This window comes from Pagrus pagrus, assembly GCF_965226575.1.
Source record: "Pagrus pagrus genome assembly, chromosome: 18".
Lineage (NCBI taxonomy): Eukaryota > Metazoa > Chordata > Actinopteri > Spariformes > Sparidae > Pagrus > Pagrus pagrus.
Window position 1 is genome coordinate 11273707 of NC_140202.1, and position 17849 is coordinate 11291555.

The following is a 17849-nucleotide window of genomic DNA, read 5'->3' on the forward strand; positions in this document are numbered from 1 at the left end:
GATATTTCCAGAGAAGTAACTGTACATTAAAGTATAAATAAAGTCTAGGAGATAATGGTGCCTCTTTTCCCTTCCTGGGGTTTTTTCTTTCCATATCCTGAGATATGGATGGTATTCTCCTATGTGTGTGATCTGGCCTGGTTTAGGGAATGGAAGCACCTGCCTTGGGTCCAGGAATAGTAACCTTCCTCTAACGTGCACTCACTCATAATCTGTTTAGCCTCATTAAGCTCATTATGTCGGACCACCTGCCTGTCTCGCTCTCTTTTCCTCACTGAAGACTTACAGTCAGTCCAGAGTGGTGACTTTAACGGAAGCAGTTGCGAGAGGCTGAGGGCGGAGAGGAAGAAATTTGATATTAAAATAAGTGTGTAATAAATACTTAATCAGAGGTAGATCAAATATTAATTACAGTGGTTAAAATGTGTGAAAAACAGAAACGCAGCATTACATGTACATTTTATGCTCCTTCATCACCACATTTTTCATCAGAACCCTGTACTGTCTGACACAGTTGTGAATGGACTCTCCTTAACCAAATATAACTCCACCTACATGTAGAGCAATGTGTGCGGAGATTATGTAACCAGTGGTGATGGAAAAAAGCCCAGTTTATTGGTCTCCATGCACAGAGAATTCAAATTTACACTCTGCACATTTGAAACTATTCATGTTCCCTCTAATGAAAGAGAGGAAGAGTTAAAGAAATGATTTATAAAGTTTGCTTTTTTTGATTTGGTAAATGTGCTTCCTTCTTTGACTTCACCTTACAGTCACATTATGTTCTGAGATATTGACATCACCACAGAATAAACATCTTTGGTGAGTTTGGCCACAAATAACCCATTGTTTTATATTCTGTTGTCTATTTTAGAAATCTGATTCTTTTGCTTCCATTTGGATGCTAAAGCATAATCACAGAGTCCCAGACCTAACAACCACTGACAATGCATGGGCTGATGTAGTCTAAACAGACTGACACAGACTCTCTGTGGGTTGATTGGTGTTATAAGCTTTTCAGATTTTCTTTAGTTTGTAGTCACGCACGTGCAACAAAGGAGAGTCAAAAATTCACCCCATAGAGGGGTCAAGTTTAGCCTTGGTTTGAAGTGTCACTAACAACAATATTGAGTGCTGTTTGTGCAAAAAAAAGCCTGTTGATATTTTCTTTTGGCATCATATTCAGGTATGGATCTCAACACACCAAACTAAATTCAGAAACATACTGACTGTTATATGTCACGTAGCTTGTAACAGTTTCTATGGGTCAAAGCTTTTCAAAATGTTAAAACTGTTACATGTATACATGTATATCAACTCAATGCTACTGAAGTAAATGTGAATAATTTGGATGTGTTCAGCCTTATTTGTGCAGCAGAAATTATATATTCTTTTTATCATGGTGCTCCTTATCTTTGGAGTATTGTCCATCTTCGCAAAAATGGAAAACTTGTTTCCATGCAGCCATTCAAATCCCTTGATTTTAAACCATATTTGCATAGAGCAGTAACATCAGAGTTACGCTCGTTAAGATTTCCTGCTAGAGTCTCCTCCTTATCTAACTTGCAAACATGAACATACATCTTGTTGAATGATCCACCAAACAAATATTCACCAGGGAAAAGTGCTCTGCTAACATCTATTTGCATGCTAGATGGCCAATTACTAGTTGTAATCAGGTGCTAATCAGCTGCAGAACATTGTTAGTTATTATTATTATTATTATTATTATTATTATTATTATTATCATTTAACTGACTTGCAAATATACTTTTGGTCTGTTAGGATGCTGATGTGGTCCTTACTCCCTTAATCCAGTAAGGACCTCACCTCTCAGTTTTCCTGGGAGGAGATAGGTTATTTTTTTGATTCAGGCTGTTCTCAAAGGTCTTATATTCACTCATACTTGTACACTTGCTTTTCTGTTTTAATCCACCTACACTGAAGAAGTCCCCAGAAGTCTTCAATTTCACTTGGTGATATTTTGAATACACTCACTCTTAATAAGGGTTATTGTTACTATGGCAATAGACATCCTCCCTCAGGCTGGATATATTACAAATGCATAATAACCAGTTGATTATGCTTAAGCCCTGTCACTCTGTCCTGTCTCCTCCATCCAGAGGCAGCTGGAGGCCCACCAGGAAGAGGGCATGGTGGTGTCCCACATGGTGGTGGCTGGAGTGGGAATCTGGATTGCCTTCAGCTCTGGTTCCACTCTGCGCCTTTTCCACACGGAGACCCTGGAGCACCTGCAGGACATTAACATTGCCACACCTGTCCACAATACACTACCTGGTAAGATAAATGTTACTTTGAACAGTAAGGATGCAGTCATGGAGTTTTAAAATGTCAAATGAAAAACATCAAACACAGACAAAAAAAACATTTAATCTCTTATGGTTTATTGTGGATAGCAACTAATAATAAAACATAATGAATTGTAGTATTCAGATGTTTTTCTCGTGTTGGAGAAGACCTTCAGCATTGTGGTTTAACATTCATTCGTGGTGATTCTGTGCTTTTACCACCTTTACTGCATCAACAAGCACCGCCACATTCAGTTCTCTTCGCCTGCCCTTGAGACTCAATCAGTAATGTGATCAGACTGTACTAGTCTGAAACCTTCCAGAGAGTGTCAAACCGTCTGACGAAGAGCAGCACAGCATATTTGTTCTCTCTTTTGATATCTGATCTTGTGATCACACAATCAAAAAAACGTATTGAAATACAGCCCTGTGTATGTGGACTGTGATGTACGTCCCATGACCTCATGCTGTTTAAGTGCTTTCTTACTCGGTGCCTTGTCTGTAATTAGCTGACATCAGTGTAGGTGCTCATCCAGACAGATGGTGTTATGGCAGGTCCTCCTTCAAAGTCTCCTCTAGTCTAAACAGTGAATCAGGAACCTCTCATTTTATCTCTCGTCATAGTGTTGCAAGGACACTTTTGACCCTGTCAAGCCATTTTTTAAGCAGCTTAGTCTGGGAAAGGAAGATCCGGCCAAAATTTAAACACTTGTTAAAACAAATAATGGGACATCCTTTTGATAACTTGACAACATGAATTATGACATCTCATTGAAATATATAACATATCTGCAGCAGAGCTTGTACAGTCCGGAATAAAATAACATTTCTCAGCTATCTGAAACATTAACGGTACCAGAGATCAAGAGCTCTGGTGAAAAGTAGAAATAACACTTTCTCCACTGATAAGTAACCTTAATTGATCAGAGTCTAATGCTAGCACAACATATTAGCTGTGATGACATGACCTGCACGAATAGCAAAGCTCTAGGGAAGTGAGAAATCTTTTCTTTGTAATGTGGGGTAACTGAACCTGAAATGTGTTGAACAATACAGATTAAACATAAGCAACAATGTAGGAGTATCTCAAGGTTATTTCTTCCCTTCAACAGATCTCATATAGCTGCTGTAATTCTCATGAGAACAGTGGTTTGTCCCTGCTTTGAAGAGCAATTTACATTACTTACATCATTCCTCTTTAATTTCTCACCTTTGATCTCTGCAAGGCGCTGCAGATGTAAACAGATGTAAACCTGTCATTTACAGGTTGTAATCTCTGCAGAACAGTGTCAGAGGCGAGACAGGCAAGTTCATATCAGATGAGTTTAAAAGTACGGAGCAAATATTTGTTTTAGAGGCTCTGAATGGCTGTAGCAGAATGACTTACCATATTCGTAGTGTGCATCCAAAATCAAGGAGTGTATTGCATTCTACCATAACACTGTTTAGAGCTCTTGGTTCTTGAGCACTGACGTTAGTTTTGTTACTATGGAAATTGTTGTCATCACAGTACATGATTTTATATTTAGTGTGTGGCAGTTGGTTGTGAAACAGTTTCCTGCCATGTGCGTTTAAGCTGAACGTTGTCGCCGAGGATGTTCAGGTCAAATGAAATGTACCGTCAGTGACAGTCGTCCAAAAGTCATCAGAGCGGCCTGCTGCCTCGGATCTTGTAATCTGCCACATTACATCAGCTTGACCCAAAAACCAACAGCCTAAAATTTTTTTTTTTTTTTTTCTTTTCTGAGGAGAGATTGCTTCTGTAGATTCGGAGTGAGGATTTGTTCGGTCCAATAGCCATTGCTTTTTGTCTCTTTCTCCTTCACGCTGAGCAATGCAGACGGCCGTGGTCTGGCGTGCATTTCCTGAAGGATTCTCTGTAACGTCGTCTTGAACTTTTACATAAACTTTTTTTGATACTTAAATGAGGGTCTGTGTTGTGTTTTGTGACGACATCTGTGGTTTAATCTGCATGCGTGTCCTGGTCTGCAGTTAACGACTAGCCTGCAGTTGCTCTGTGCTATCTCATCTTCAGCATCATTAGCAGTGCTGATATTAAGCCCAGCTCTGCCAAGACGTTGTGCAAATGTAGTCTTCAGAGGGACTTCTCCATTACTGCCATAAGGTAGTTATAACATTCAGAAAAGGCATCAGAAGTATTTAGCTACAAAGTGACAATGTGTTCGGAAATCCGCGTTTTTTTAATCAGCAGAATGCCAGATTTCATGTAATTAGCTTTTAGGAGCTGGTTTTAAATGTCACTTAGCTGTTGGAGCAGCTATGAGGCTTACAAACAAGCTGCAACCGAGAGCCATCCACTCGAAGCTTTTCATACAAGTAATTCAATGTGGCACTGCAGAGAAATATGAAACCGTTGAAAAGCTACATTTACAAACCCAAGCATTTTGCATGTACAAATGTAAGAAATGACCGGCTGCTCGCTTCAAACTGTGGGAGAATCTCACTCTGATACCCATTGTTTAGAATAACAAGAGGAAGGCCTCTTTGTGAGACAGATGTGAATGATAAAAGCAGCCTGCTTCGGGACCTCACTGCCCATATTGGCTAATAGGATCCATGCAACCGCAGAGGAAGCTGGTTCTGGGACAGACCACCACAGAATGGAAGCTTTCATCCTCTGGGCCTCGCCATTAAGAGCTCACTTCCTCTGATAACAGTATAGGGTGCCTGTACTGCCAGCCCACATGGAAATCATAAGTTTTTCATACTGTGTGGTTGTGATTTGGGTATTTTGATGAAACAGTTGCGTGAGGTCCACCTGTCTGCCGCTCTTTCTGTGCTCTGTTGTGATCTGTGCTTTTTCCAGAAGGCTCCACAGCGGTGTTTATCACTGGTGGCTGCTGCTGTGGAGCAGAGTGAGACCAAAAAATGTGCTGTTTCTGCACAAACTCTGATGTAATTGGAACTGCCAGCCAAACTGTTTGGACAGGAGGGGACTGCATGCAATCGATGCATTACAGGCAAATACTGACAGGTCTTTGATCTGCAGTGCTTTGCTCCCATTGACGGATATTAACTGGGACACAAGCTACAATAATATCAGCTTATCAGAAAATGACAAGAAGTAACACTATTCTGATTTCTGCATTTCCTCCTTTTACAGGAATACGTTATCATTATGGAGGGATATCACATTACAGACCCTAATGCAGTTGCCTCTTGTCCGCAGAACAGACAATCACGTTCACAATGAGAGACGTGGGGCGTTGTCTTCAGTCTGAATGCCTTTACAAATGGTGCAGTGTTGAAATGCAGGAGGTGCACGAGGTGGGGTTATCCTTCTCATGTTCATGCATGTTGGAGCAATTCTGCTAAGTCCCGTCATTGCAGACAGAAGTTCCTTACCCAAGCGTTAAACAGACAGCAGGCTAATAAGCTGTAATAGCAGTAATTTTCACTCATTGGTTCTGTTTATTAAAGGATCCTATGCAGCTCATGTTTTAGAGTAATTTAGGGGTATTAGTCGTTGAACTTTTTCTCATGGTATTCCCAAGTCTTAATCACAATATATACTGTATATCTAAATATTCCTCTGAGTTAGACATCTGAAGAAATAGAGATACACACTGGATCTCTTGGACTATGGATTTGTTTATTCAAACCTTTGAATCTCTTTTCGAAAGTAAAGTAAGACAAGGAATCCACATTACTTGGGGGGTAAATTAAAGAAAAGGTAATAAAATACTGCAATTAAAGAAAAGTTGAGGCAAATCATTATTTTAAGTGCAAATAATGTTAAAAAGATAAATAAATATGAAGGAGAGGATGATAAAAAGTTCTCAAGAGGGACTTCAAAAATCACCAGTCCTCCATCAAAGCAGACTGGCCCGTGATGATGTCTCAGAGGATGGTGGCTAGCTGACTGGCTGCTGTGCCGAGGGTTAGTCTGCCTTTGTCTGCCGTTCCGTGACCTAAATAGGCAGCCATGCATGGCCTGATGGGAGACAAACATCAGGGGGGTCGGTAAATAACACCTCCAGCTCTTCTTTGTTTGTACGCCACCATTGTTGATCACATCCCAACGTGGAATATACACTTATGACTGAGTGAGACACAAGGAATGAGTAGACAGGATAGGACTGGATCACATACTGTAGCTGCAGTGTGAAGTTACTCCAGTTAAAACTTGTCTAAACGTCTCCTTGGAAACATGCTAGATCGACAGGGAATTAAAGTAATGATTCATCTTGATCAGTGAGGTGTACAGTGTATGATCGTTTCAAGATATGTGATACTTTCAGTGTGTGAGACTAACTTTCTGGCTCACCTACTAAAAGCTAATCATGTTTAGCTTTTTTAATGGTATTCTGGATTAATCAATTAGTTGTTTGGTCTAAACAATGTCAGAAAATGGTGAAAAAATGTCAATCAAGATGAGGTCCTCAAATTTCCTGTTTGGTCCACAACCCAAAGATATTCAGTTTACTGTCATAGAGGAGTAAGAAAGTATTCACATTCACAGTAAGCAGCTGTTTCTTAAAAATTTACTCAAAAAGATTAATTGGCAATTATTTTAATACTTGGGAACTCAACGATTAATCGTTGCAGCTCAAACACAGACATTCATCATCCCCAGAGGATGAACCCTCTGATTTTGCTGTTCCCTGAAATTTGCTCTAGTCCCTAATATGTATTCACAAAATGTTAAACATTATACCTAAACATCAGCATGCTAACTTTCTCATGTTGCATACTAGCATTATAGCATGAACATCAAAGCCCTTCTACACGTCTACGTCACAGAGTCACTAGCATGGCTCTTAGTCTCGTTCTTTCTTTGCTAAAATGTTTTGTATGTATAATTGAGTCCACAAAATTTAAAGCGAAAGCGCGCTCACTCACATTGTGCTGATCCGAGTTATTTCTAGGTCGATGTAGTGTATTATTGTAATGTTTAGGATTTGCGCCTCCCTCCTGCTGTTGGTTGTCAGGACTAAGTGCAGATCAAAGTGGAGCTCTGGTGTAGGATCAGGGCCAGAGCTGGGCCGTGTTGACGTTCACTCTGGGTTTATTTTAGTTCACCCTCTGGGTGGGGAACTCCAAATATTATGAAAGGAGGAAGTTGAGCAAGGCCCCCAACCAGCAGTATGTGTGTTTCTGCTAACTCTGGGCCCTCATTAGAAGCACATGTGGGCAGGACTCAGGGCCCGGTCTTCAACTGTACCTGCCTGCCTATCTGGCATGATTCCTGGAAGTGTGGCAGTATGGCGTGTGTGTGCCCCATGCAAAGGGTCAGCTCTAGTGAGGGGGGTCAGGCTGGGAGACTGGCAGTAATTTTTCCTAAAGCCCAAGAGGATTACTTGGAGGGAGGAAATTCAAGTCAAGCTGTTACAGCAGTAATGACTCATGACAGTCTCGCCTCCCACATAGCAGCACTCAAAAGCCTGTTTTTTCAAAACCTCAGATTCTTATTACCATCCTAAAAAATGATGATAAAAATGTCTGACTGGCTTGTTGCACATCTTATTCCTGACAAAGCTCCCGTGTGGGGATGGTCTGCAACGAGTGCCAAATTCCACATAATAAGTCACCTAACACAGCTAGCCTGACTTTATTGCATCCTTACTGAAAGGTGCTGTTAACTTAACAATCAGGGCTTTCACAGTGCAAAGAGGCATCGCAGTGATTCTTCTGAGCGGGACGGAAGGGAAAAGGTCAGATCAGATTGTCCCGTTGTAACTGCCTCAGAGGCAGAGCTCCTTGCTTAATTACAGCATTACGCTTCACTCATTCAGTTACATAACACTTTTGTGTTTGTTTGTTTGAGTCAAAGTGGACCATAATGGGGCATTTTCCCGTGTTCAGACACTTGAAAAGAGCTGCTTTTATCCAGGCTCCTCTTTTCCGTTGCCCTGGAGACAAATAACCGTTGTTGCTGCAGAAATGCCCCCACTCATGAAAAGGGATACATCACCGCCCCCTCCCTCTGATGCTCTTTTCTGATTTTACAGGATGTACAAGTGTGCATGAGCGCGGTGCATCTGTGTGAGCTCTAACAGGTCATGCTTGACACTGTGAATCACTCACGGTAGAAGAATATGTTTGCCAAGAAGCATTTATCTGCTGTTTCTCTCAGTATTTCAGACCAGATTAAACCAGTGTTATGCTTTTGTGTGTTTTTATTCCATAGGTAACCAGAGGGTGTCAGTGAGCAGTCTGCTGGTCTGTCACGGTCTGCTGCTGGTAGGGACCAACCTGGGGGTGACTGTGGCCCTCTCAGTCCCCAGACTGCAGGGGATCCCCAAGGTCACAGGTAATACTGAGACATTACTGTATCACTATTTAGATGAAAAGGTAAAAGAAACAAATACAAATATAAATAGTAGTTGAGTAAAAGTCTTCAAGCATCAGATATTAAATGTACTGAAGTATTGAAAGTAAAAGTAAATTCATATATTATCATGTGTGTGTATATATATCCTCAGATGTATAATTAAGTCTGTAAAACGTCTTGATGATTATGTTCCTGTTCCTGTTCTCAGGTCGGGGTATGGTGTCCTTACACGCTCATAACGGACCAGTCAAGTTCCTCACCGTGGCTGCTGCAGTCTGTAACCGGCCCACTGGCCTGCCATCCTCCACCCCTCCCACCTCAGTCCAGGCAACAGAGACAGATGACGGGGAGAACCCCCAGCCCCCCTCAGATTCAGCCCTGACTCCCCCTCAGGGTCGGGGTGTGTGGTTGGGAGAGGCGGGCTGCACCACCATGGCTCTCCAGGACTCCCTGTCATCATCCTGCGGCTCCTTAGCTCCATCCCAGGGCTCCTTGGAGCACGGGCCAGAGGACGGGGCCCTTTATGACATGCTCCACGACCCGGCACATCACCAGAAGGGCCGGCGGACCAGCAAGGTGGATGTCAGCTCTTTGTTGGTGGTGTCTGGCGGTCTGGGCCACCGCAGGGTGAACAAAAAGACCAAACAGTCTCGCCATGAGGACACCACCTCTACCATCATGATCTGGCAGATACCTTTACTCAACATGTGACAACAATAGCACCTTGGTAGGGAGAACATTCAGACAAATACAAGTAGAAAATGTCATGTCTTACTTATAAAAGGATTTTACCTTTATTCTCCGTCTCTTTTCAGGTTAAAACAAAAGAGGGAAATCTGGTGTTACACTCCAATCAAACCAACGACATGTCTTACTGAAGCCAGAAGTGCATTAAGGATAATCCACAATGTTGCAATGATGTTTCTAATGATCTCTCCTCCCATTAAAAACCAGAGAAAGGATCAATATAACCACTCAATCATGATGCTTAGCGACGCAAACAGCACCCTCAAGACCAGTCAAAGGATATACTGTGCCTGTAAAGGATATACTTGTTTGAAAACACTGAAAGGTCTCTAATTGTACCCTCTGATGAAGTTGGTTGTTCTGTAACGTGGCTAATACTTTACTCTCCAGTGTTTGTGCCATGCCAGTTGGCTGTATAGGACTGCAGTATTTAATCAGTATTGAAAAGAAAATGAGAAGATAGGAAAAGATGGGGGCTTTTAATCTGTTACATGAAAGTTTTATTTAGGTTGGCTGGATCTTAGGTCAGCTGTCAAGGCCAGAGTTGTAAATATGGAGTAAGACAACTCAGGATTACATGTGTGTGAGTTTTATGGTCAGAGAAAGTTTCTGTGTTTATATGGAATCCTTTTACTATTGGAGCAGCTTGTCCGGTGCTACTACCATTCTGTAGAGGAAATGGATTAAAAAGGTGAAATATTGATGACTGAATTAGTTTGCCAAGGCCTTGATGAGAATCCCTGGCTGGCCAGGTTTCTGTTTATAAAGGGATGAACGAGTTGTTATGAAGAGGAGAGTTTTTCCCCCCCAACCACATCTTTCACATAAGAATATTTAAAAAAAAAGACAAACAGCTTTATACTTTTGTGTCATTTTGTATGTACTTCTGTTATATGTATTAACATTCATAAACTGTTTCATTGAGCAACCCTGTCTTCTTCATTTCAACTTCATTTTCAAAGAAGCATGTATTTCTGTGAGGTTAAGCGACCATTTAACAAAAAAAAACAAAAAAAACGTATCCCGCAATACTTTTAAAAGTCTCTCTCCCTTCCTGGGAGATGCAACTTTTCCGCCTAAAGCTAACAGATTTGAAGCATATTTAAGACATGCAAGAGGAAAAAAAGTGTCGGTGTGCCTATTTTTCATGACTCAAGCAAACCTTGTACTCCACTCTGCCTGCCATCAGTTCATGCTGGGACTAGCAATGTGCCTGAGGGGCCACAGGAACTGATCCTGATACAGCTCTTCCGGGATTTCAATGCTCATTTCTCCTACTGCCGAACAGAGAGGGTCAAGACTTTCTCTCTCTTGTAACGCCCACGTCCACTGTTGCACAACCATTACCGGTTCTAACAAAAATAGACAGGATGATTTCAGGTTGTTCCCATGCTACAATCCACAGCGCCACAGGCTTATCCCAAATATTACCCGATCTGATGCTGACTTGAAAGATAATATTTAACTTCTCCAACTGAATACTGGCTTGTGTTATTAACTAAACATGGCAACGCCTCGTTCTCTGTTTCAGCCGAGTAACCCAGTTATCAGTTTGTCTTGCTGGGTGTTGCCACTGGTCGCGTATCAAGACAGCTCTGCAACTGGAAGTCATTTGTTTTCCCTTTGACCCTGAGGTTTCCATGGAGACGGCTCATTTTGTGTATCAGTCCTGAGCGAGTCTTTGTTCTCAGAATATCTGACATTAAAACCTCCCAGCTGAATGCCCCCTAATCTCACGGGGCTGATAGTTGTGCGATGCCCTTGCGTTGGCTCCCCTCTATTTTTGTACGTGAAGGCCAGTTGTTAAAGACGCACGTTCTCCTCGGTGGAGAGGTTATGGACCCTGGATAAGAATGTCTGCTACTGCTTCTGCTGCTGCTGTTGCCCTGTGAGGCTGTACTATTTCTAATCAGGCCTTCTGAGCTTATATGCCTCTGTGCCTCTTTTATCACTGTAGTAACGCTTCCAATTCCAAGGTTACAAATCACAAGGGCGCTGCATGTTGCTCACAAATATGCAACATGCTGGATCTAGATTGGTTGAGGCTGTAACTCTCAGAGGAGTTATTTAGAGAAGGTTTCCAAAAGGAAAGTGTGACTCATATTTCCAGAGCATTGTTAAGCCTCACTATCAATTTATTTTAGAGAGCGATCGTGTCACTTCTGCAGATATTGTGATAAACTGCCTCATGCACAAACAAGTGGACTAATGGAACATTTATAGATTTTTGGATAGTGTTCTGTAGTATTAAAATCTCTGTGGGGGCTCAGGCAAGCTATTTAATTTGACTTTAAAGGTGCACTATGTAGTTTTGGCTGAGTCAGTGGAAAGTTTTACCAACTGTAGCGTCTGCAAATGTAAACAAATCCTCTAATGAATCGGAGTCATGCTCCTTTAATATGCACCTGTAATATTCTAATAGAAACTGTATCTTAAAGAGTTCATTTATATACATGTTTCTGATCAACATGAGTTCAAATGAGGGGGATTTCCTATATATTCAACCCCCTGACCCTGCCACCCACCGTGGTACCCAGGACAGGGATGATGCGTGAAGGAATGTCGCATCTCTGGGATGCGTCCGGCGCGCGCACAACAGATGGAGCCTCGTGCTCCTGCTGTGGAGTGTAGGGTTAACACCGCCTGGAGGAGGCGTGGTCTCGATCAATGATGACCGCCTCACTGTAGTCAACTGTAAAAAAAAACGAAAACAAAAATCACAGTCCAGGCAGGTCCGAGCGTATCCTCCTCTGTCTGCCCTGCTGTCCACGCGGGACAGTCCCGCTCTCCTGGACGAGAACGTTTAAAGACGCGGATCGTGCGCAGCAGCAGCAGCAGCAGCTCTCCCCTCCACCTCCACCTCCACGGGAGGAAATTACTTTGCGAGGGCTGATCTTGAAGGAGGCGCGACCTGAGATGACTGAGCGATCGTGCCTCCGCTGTGACTGACTGAGACTGAGAGGAACAACAGTTGAGTGGGGTCGATGGGGAAAAGGTGAACGGATGGGGGTAAAGACGCGTCCGGAATCGTCGGTGAAGTGAAATCATCCAGGGCTGCTTCAGCAGGATTGCGACTGTCTTACGTAACTGAGCTTTGTGGAGGGACGGGCAGGGGAACTGCTGGTGCCGAGCTGTTTAATCACAGCCAGGGAACACAGGTAGGTCACTTTACACTGCCACTGGACACAGATCTGCATGTGTGCCTTCTAATTTGATTGCAATGAAGCGTGCGTAAAATCCTTCCGTTCCTTCTTGATTTGACTGACTGACCAACGCTGTTTTCTAAGCGTTTGCCCGGCGTTATGCGTCAGTCAGACTTTTGATTACAGTACATACGCCCTTTTCCAGTCTATTAGAGATTAATTCCTCCATCAGCGCAACACCATTTGCGCATGCGCTCTGAATGTGGCCAGATTAACACAAATAATGGACAGGCAGGGTGATTATTGTAGTAGGTCAGGCAGTTTACAGCCACAAGAAGCTGCATGTTGGATTAAGCTGTAGATGTTGCACATAAGAAGTCAGTGCCGCTGCGGCTGATGACACGTTTATAGCCTACAGGAGTGTATTACACAGAGTGGTTGGCAATGGCACTTCAGAGTAATTCTTTCCTCAAAATTTCACAGTTTCCAAGCTGTTTGTTATTAGAGAAAGGGCGCCCCTTAGAGAACATAGAAGTCTTTGCAGCTCCGAGGCTCATTTTTCCCTCTTCTCCTTGTAGGTGAAAGGAGAGCAGCACAAAGTTTGTCCATCCACTAAGCATGGTCGCTGAAGACGCCCTCTCCCATCCTCAGTGAGAGCATCAAGATGAATGAGGGCCACAGGCAGGGAGGAGGGACCATCACCGTGGAGGCTGATGTCATCCTCCACGCCGTGAACCCTGACCTGGTCACGCCTTCTGACAAAGACGGGAGCTTATGTCCAGGTTTCGTCCAAGGATTCCTGCAGGACGAGCAGGATTTCAGCCCCTCTCCGGTGTTTGAGAAGGAGTACCTGTTGGATGGAAGACTGATGGAGAACAATCATATCGATCACCAGAAAGGTAACGGCTCGTGCATTCCAAGAACTGATAAGTTTCACCTCTCCAATGATAAAGGAGCTCCAGATCTTCCTCCTCACGCTGGCCGCGCTGTGTCCAATCACATTTCCGGCATGCAACAAAATTCTGCAAGCAGTGAGATCCACAATGGTGCCAGAGCTAAAATGTCTTACAGTGCAGATTCCTCTCGCCAAGCCAAACAGGAAACTGATTGGTCAGTCCTGAAATCGAACCTCGAGCGCAGGGACAGCAGCCAGGAAGCTGGAAATGCACAGTCTGAAAAAGAGCCGGATTTAGTCATCGAAGTTGGCGGGCAGACGATTAAAGCTCACAAGTCTGTCCTGGCAGAGAAGAGTGACTACTTCAAAGCACGTCTGTCACGAGACATCCTCAAAGTGAAGGGCATGAGTTACAAGACTTTGTCTACATTGGTAGACTATGTTTACACCTCTCGAATGAATGTTTGCAAGGACAATGTCGTAGATGTCATCACGGGGGCAAAAATCCTCCAGATCCCCTGTGCCGTCCAGGCGGCCATGGACTCCATGTCTGCACAAATCACTGCAGAGAACTGCTACGAGATTCTCACCATCGCCAAAAAGCAGCGGCTGAGTGAACTGAAGGAGACCGCCTACGGATTCATGAGCGACAACTTCCTCCAGGTCCTCAAAGACCCCTCTGTGTATGGTCGCCTGACCGGATCTGAGAGGGATCTGATCCTGAAGAAAAGAATGGACGGGAGGAAGACTCTGATGGTGGCAGAGACAAACGATGTGTTCGATCGCGTTGGGAGTCGGCCGCCGAGCCGCTGCGGCAGCCGACCACAGAGCCCTCTGTCGGTTGGATCATTGGAGGAGAATCATATGATATACTACTTTAACGAAACGGCAAATGACTGGAGACCTTTGACTTCAATTCCCGAAGACTTGAACACTAAAGGGTGCGGGATCTGCACCATGTATAACTATCTGTTTGTGGCAGGGGGGATAAAGGGCTACGGGGACAAGGGCAAGGTTTCAGACAAGGTCTTCTGTTACAACCCCATAACCAACAGCTGGGCCGAGGTGCGACCTCTGATCCAAGCTCGTGCCCAGCTAAAGCTTGTTTCTATGGATGGCCACTTGTATGCCATTGGAGGAGAATGTTTGTTTACAGTGGAAAAATATGACCCTCGCATGGACCGCTGGACCACCATTGCCCCCTTGCCCAAGGGAGCCTTCGCGGTGGCCCACGAAGCCACAACCTGCAGTGGAGAACTTTATGTTTCGGGAGGCTCTCTCTTCTACCGCCTCCTGAAGTACGACCCCAAGAGGGATGAGTGGCAGGAGTGCCCCTACAACAACAGCAGGAAGAAGTCCACCGACATGGTGGCGTTGAAAAGCTTCATCTACCGCTTTGACGTCAACCGCGAGCAGGGGATCACCGTCTTCAAGTACAACACCATCGTGAAAATGTGGCACGATTGCGCATCACAGAGGCTTGGAAGTCATTTACCCTTCAGGTGTGCCGTTATCGGGAACTGCATCTTCTGTGTCAACAAAAGCCAGACTCTTCAGTTCATAGTGGAGGAGGAGAACGCCTACTTTGTCGAGGAGCCGCTGAGGGCACCTCTGGAGGCGAAAGGCATCCTTTTCCCTTTTGTTCTCACTTTGCCTGAAAAGCCTGAAAAAGTTACATAGTGTGTGTGTGTGTGATCCAGAGTAACGCAATAAATGTGTCATAGCAAAACTGGAAATAGCAGAAGACCTTATATACACTCTTCAGCGTCAGCTTTCTATCTCAGTGTCTCATTGCCTGCTTGCGATGGAATGTGTGTATTTGCATGGCAAATCAATGTGTCTGCAGGGTGAAGCCTTAAAAGGAAAACTTCTTTTTTTTAGTGTGGAATGAATGAATGCAACAGTGTCGGTACCCAAAGTAGATCATGACATGATGACAGTGACTGTAGGTTATTTTTGTGTATTTCCTGTGTTCAGTTTGGTTTGGTGCACTTTTGTAGTTAGAATAGATATAATATTATAGAACATATTAACTAGTAGACTGGTGACTTTGGTAACAAACACAAGTTTTCTGTTGAAAGTTGTATAAAAAAAAGAAAGGAAGAAGTTGTTGTGCGCTCTATGGAGGATGCAACACAGGTTCTATGCAAATGAGACAGAATATACAGGTGCGTCTGCTGTAATGCTGTGCTATTTAACAGTCACTATAATGAGAATCTTACTTTGGAGGAATACAGTGTCAAACTAGGGATGCAACTCGGCTACTTTTCAGCATCATTGTGATTAGTCAATAAATTTGGTCAAGGAAATGTCAGATAATTGTGAAAAAAAACAGCCCAAAACACAAAGAAACATAATTTACTATTATATATTATAAAGTAAAGCCTCAAATTTTTATATTTGAGAGACAGGAAAAAGCAAATGTTTGGCTTTTTTTGCTGGAAAAATTCTTAAAAAGATATGTTATGATTGTTTTCTGTCAATCAACTAATCAATTAATCGACTTATGGTTGCAGCTCGACTCGAACTCTGATCAGCCCTGCCTTTGAATGAAACTTATGAATCACGGTGAAATTACAGACCATAAAAACAGTCTTATAACACAGAAATATTCCCTTTGCAAAGCACTTAACAGCATATTGTACCCACTTTGATTCAGGGGACATTTTCAGTCAAAGCAATTCCATTCACATTTCAACTCAGCGTCTCCCAGAAGCTTAAATCTGTCATGTCTGACAGAGGCTTCAGGTTGCTGAAACAACATTGAAAACTGAACTTATTTAGGTTTAAAGGTGCAATATGTAAGTTCTCTAGTGAAAAACATTCTCAAATTAAAGTTCTCAACATAATGTGAGGAATAAACAGTTCTGACATTATGGTGTTTGTATATTGTGTGGCAGAGATATCTACTGATGTTAGCATGCTAACAGCTAGCCCCAGTCCTTTCCAGGCCAAAGCTCCTGTGTAACGGTGTTAAGAGCAACACTTCCCTGGTCCAGACTGATAGCTGCACAGATAACTGAGCTAACAAGCTAATGGCAGCTACAATTAGCAGCAGTTAGCGGTTAGTCTGTTGATATGCTGCCCCCTATTTGTTTTGTGTATTTGTCTTACATATTGCACCTTTAAAAGTACATAAATAACTTTTATTTTTAGATGAAGAATGTGCTATTATGCTTATAGTGCATACTCACTGGTGTCAGTTCTTACGTTAAGCACTTTTGCCAAAGATAAATAACATTTCAGTCAGGCTAAAATACATCTATCAAACTAACAAAGACTTGCACGTGTCTTGTGGCTTAAAGGTGCAATATGTAAGAATTTCAAAAACATACAAAAATCAATTAAATGATCAACATAATGTGGAGGAATTTAAGTTTTGACTTAATGACGCCCGTGTGTTGTGTTGCAGAGATATCTTCTGATGTTAACATGCTAGCCAGCTAGCCCTGGCACCTCCTGGTCCAAAGCTCCTGTGTTAGTGGTGTTAACCCCAACACTCCCCAGGTCCTCTGAGCTCCCAGTCTGGATCACAAGCTGCCCGGCTGACTGAGCTAACTAGCAACAGTTAGCAGCAGTTAGCGGTTGCTCTGGTGATTTGCTGCCCCCTTTTTGTTTTGAGTATGAATTAGACAGGTTGCCAATTCTTGCATAATGCACCTTTACTGTAAGTTCTTTATAAAACGTGTTCCTCTGACCATACCACAGTCAACTTAAAAGCAATAGTTGTTTTTGTTTGAGGAAGGCCATCATGTTTGCTGCTAACAGGCACTTTCTGGGAAGTTAAGGGAAAGCAAGCCATTCACAATAACACAAAGATACATCTTTTTTTCTTATCATTCTTTTCTTGTATGTTTTCAAGGACAAAGCAACAGGTTCAACTGCTATCAGGTTTCTTCACTAACCTGATGACCTGTCCTTTAGGTCAAAGGTTAAATCAGATACTACAGTGCTGCAGCATGATGAGGCCAAACAAGACACCTGCTGTCATGACACTAACAAACCCATGTTCTTCTTGCATCAGTGCACATTGATACCAGTTTTGCTCTAAAAGTCCTTCCTTTAGACATTTCACAGTATTTATTTGCTGCTGCAATAACAGTGGGAGTTTTGTATGGAAGCTAATGCTGATATATTCTTGGAACAAATTGCTTTTGATAACGTTTGTACGAGTGTCTCCAAGCGATCAATGTGACTAGAACAAAATGGATGTGGTTTTGATATTTCGCTGGCTGGCATCTGTATTTTTGTGAAGTTTTGTATGGATTTGGTGGTTTTGGATCTGCTGCTGTGATGGACAGTAAAGTGATGCAATGCTAGGCAATGGCTTCCTGTTCAAGGTATATGGAGTAGGCTAACAAATTGGCTGTTGGATAATGTATATCAGTCAGAACTAAGTGCTTCAAATAAAATATTTTGTGTCTGAAAATGATCTGGTTTTTTTATATGTCTCTAGCATG

At 42.8% G+C, this 17849-nt stretch overlaps 2 protein-coding genes across 3 annotated transcripts in view; both read left to right on the plus strand.

The window, feature by feature from the left end:
- Positions 1–10279, plus strand: part of arhgef10 (Rho guanine nucleotide exchange factor (GEF) 10) — a 53625-nt gene extending 43346 nt beyond the window's left edge. For both annotated transcript variants that reach the window (XM_084381115.1, XM_084381116.1), the window contains 4 exons: positions 2124–2298; positions 8461–8583; positions 8813–9331; positions 9420–10279. In XM_084381115.1, the coding sequence (XP_084237241.1) occupies positions 2124–2298; positions 8461–8583; positions 8813–9315 (801 nt within the window). In that variant the 3' untranslated portion in view covers positions 9316–9331; positions 9420–10279. The remainder of the gene's footprint in view (positions 1–2123; positions 2299–8460; positions 8584–8812; positions 9332–9419) is intronic.
- A 1703-nt stretch (positions 10280–11982) lies between these two features.
- kbtbd11 (kelch repeat and BTB (POZ) domain containing 11) lies at positions 11983–17821 on the plus strand. The gene is made up of 2 exons (XM_084381693.1): positions 11983–12509; positions 13073–17821. The coding sequence occupies exon 2, from the start codon at positions 13159–13161 to the stop codon at positions 15067–15069; it is 1911 nt and encodes a 636-aa protein (XP_084237819.1). The 5' UTR covers positions 11983–12509; positions 13073–13158; the 3' UTR covers positions 15070–17821.
- Positions 17822–17849: the final 28 nt, after the last annotated feature.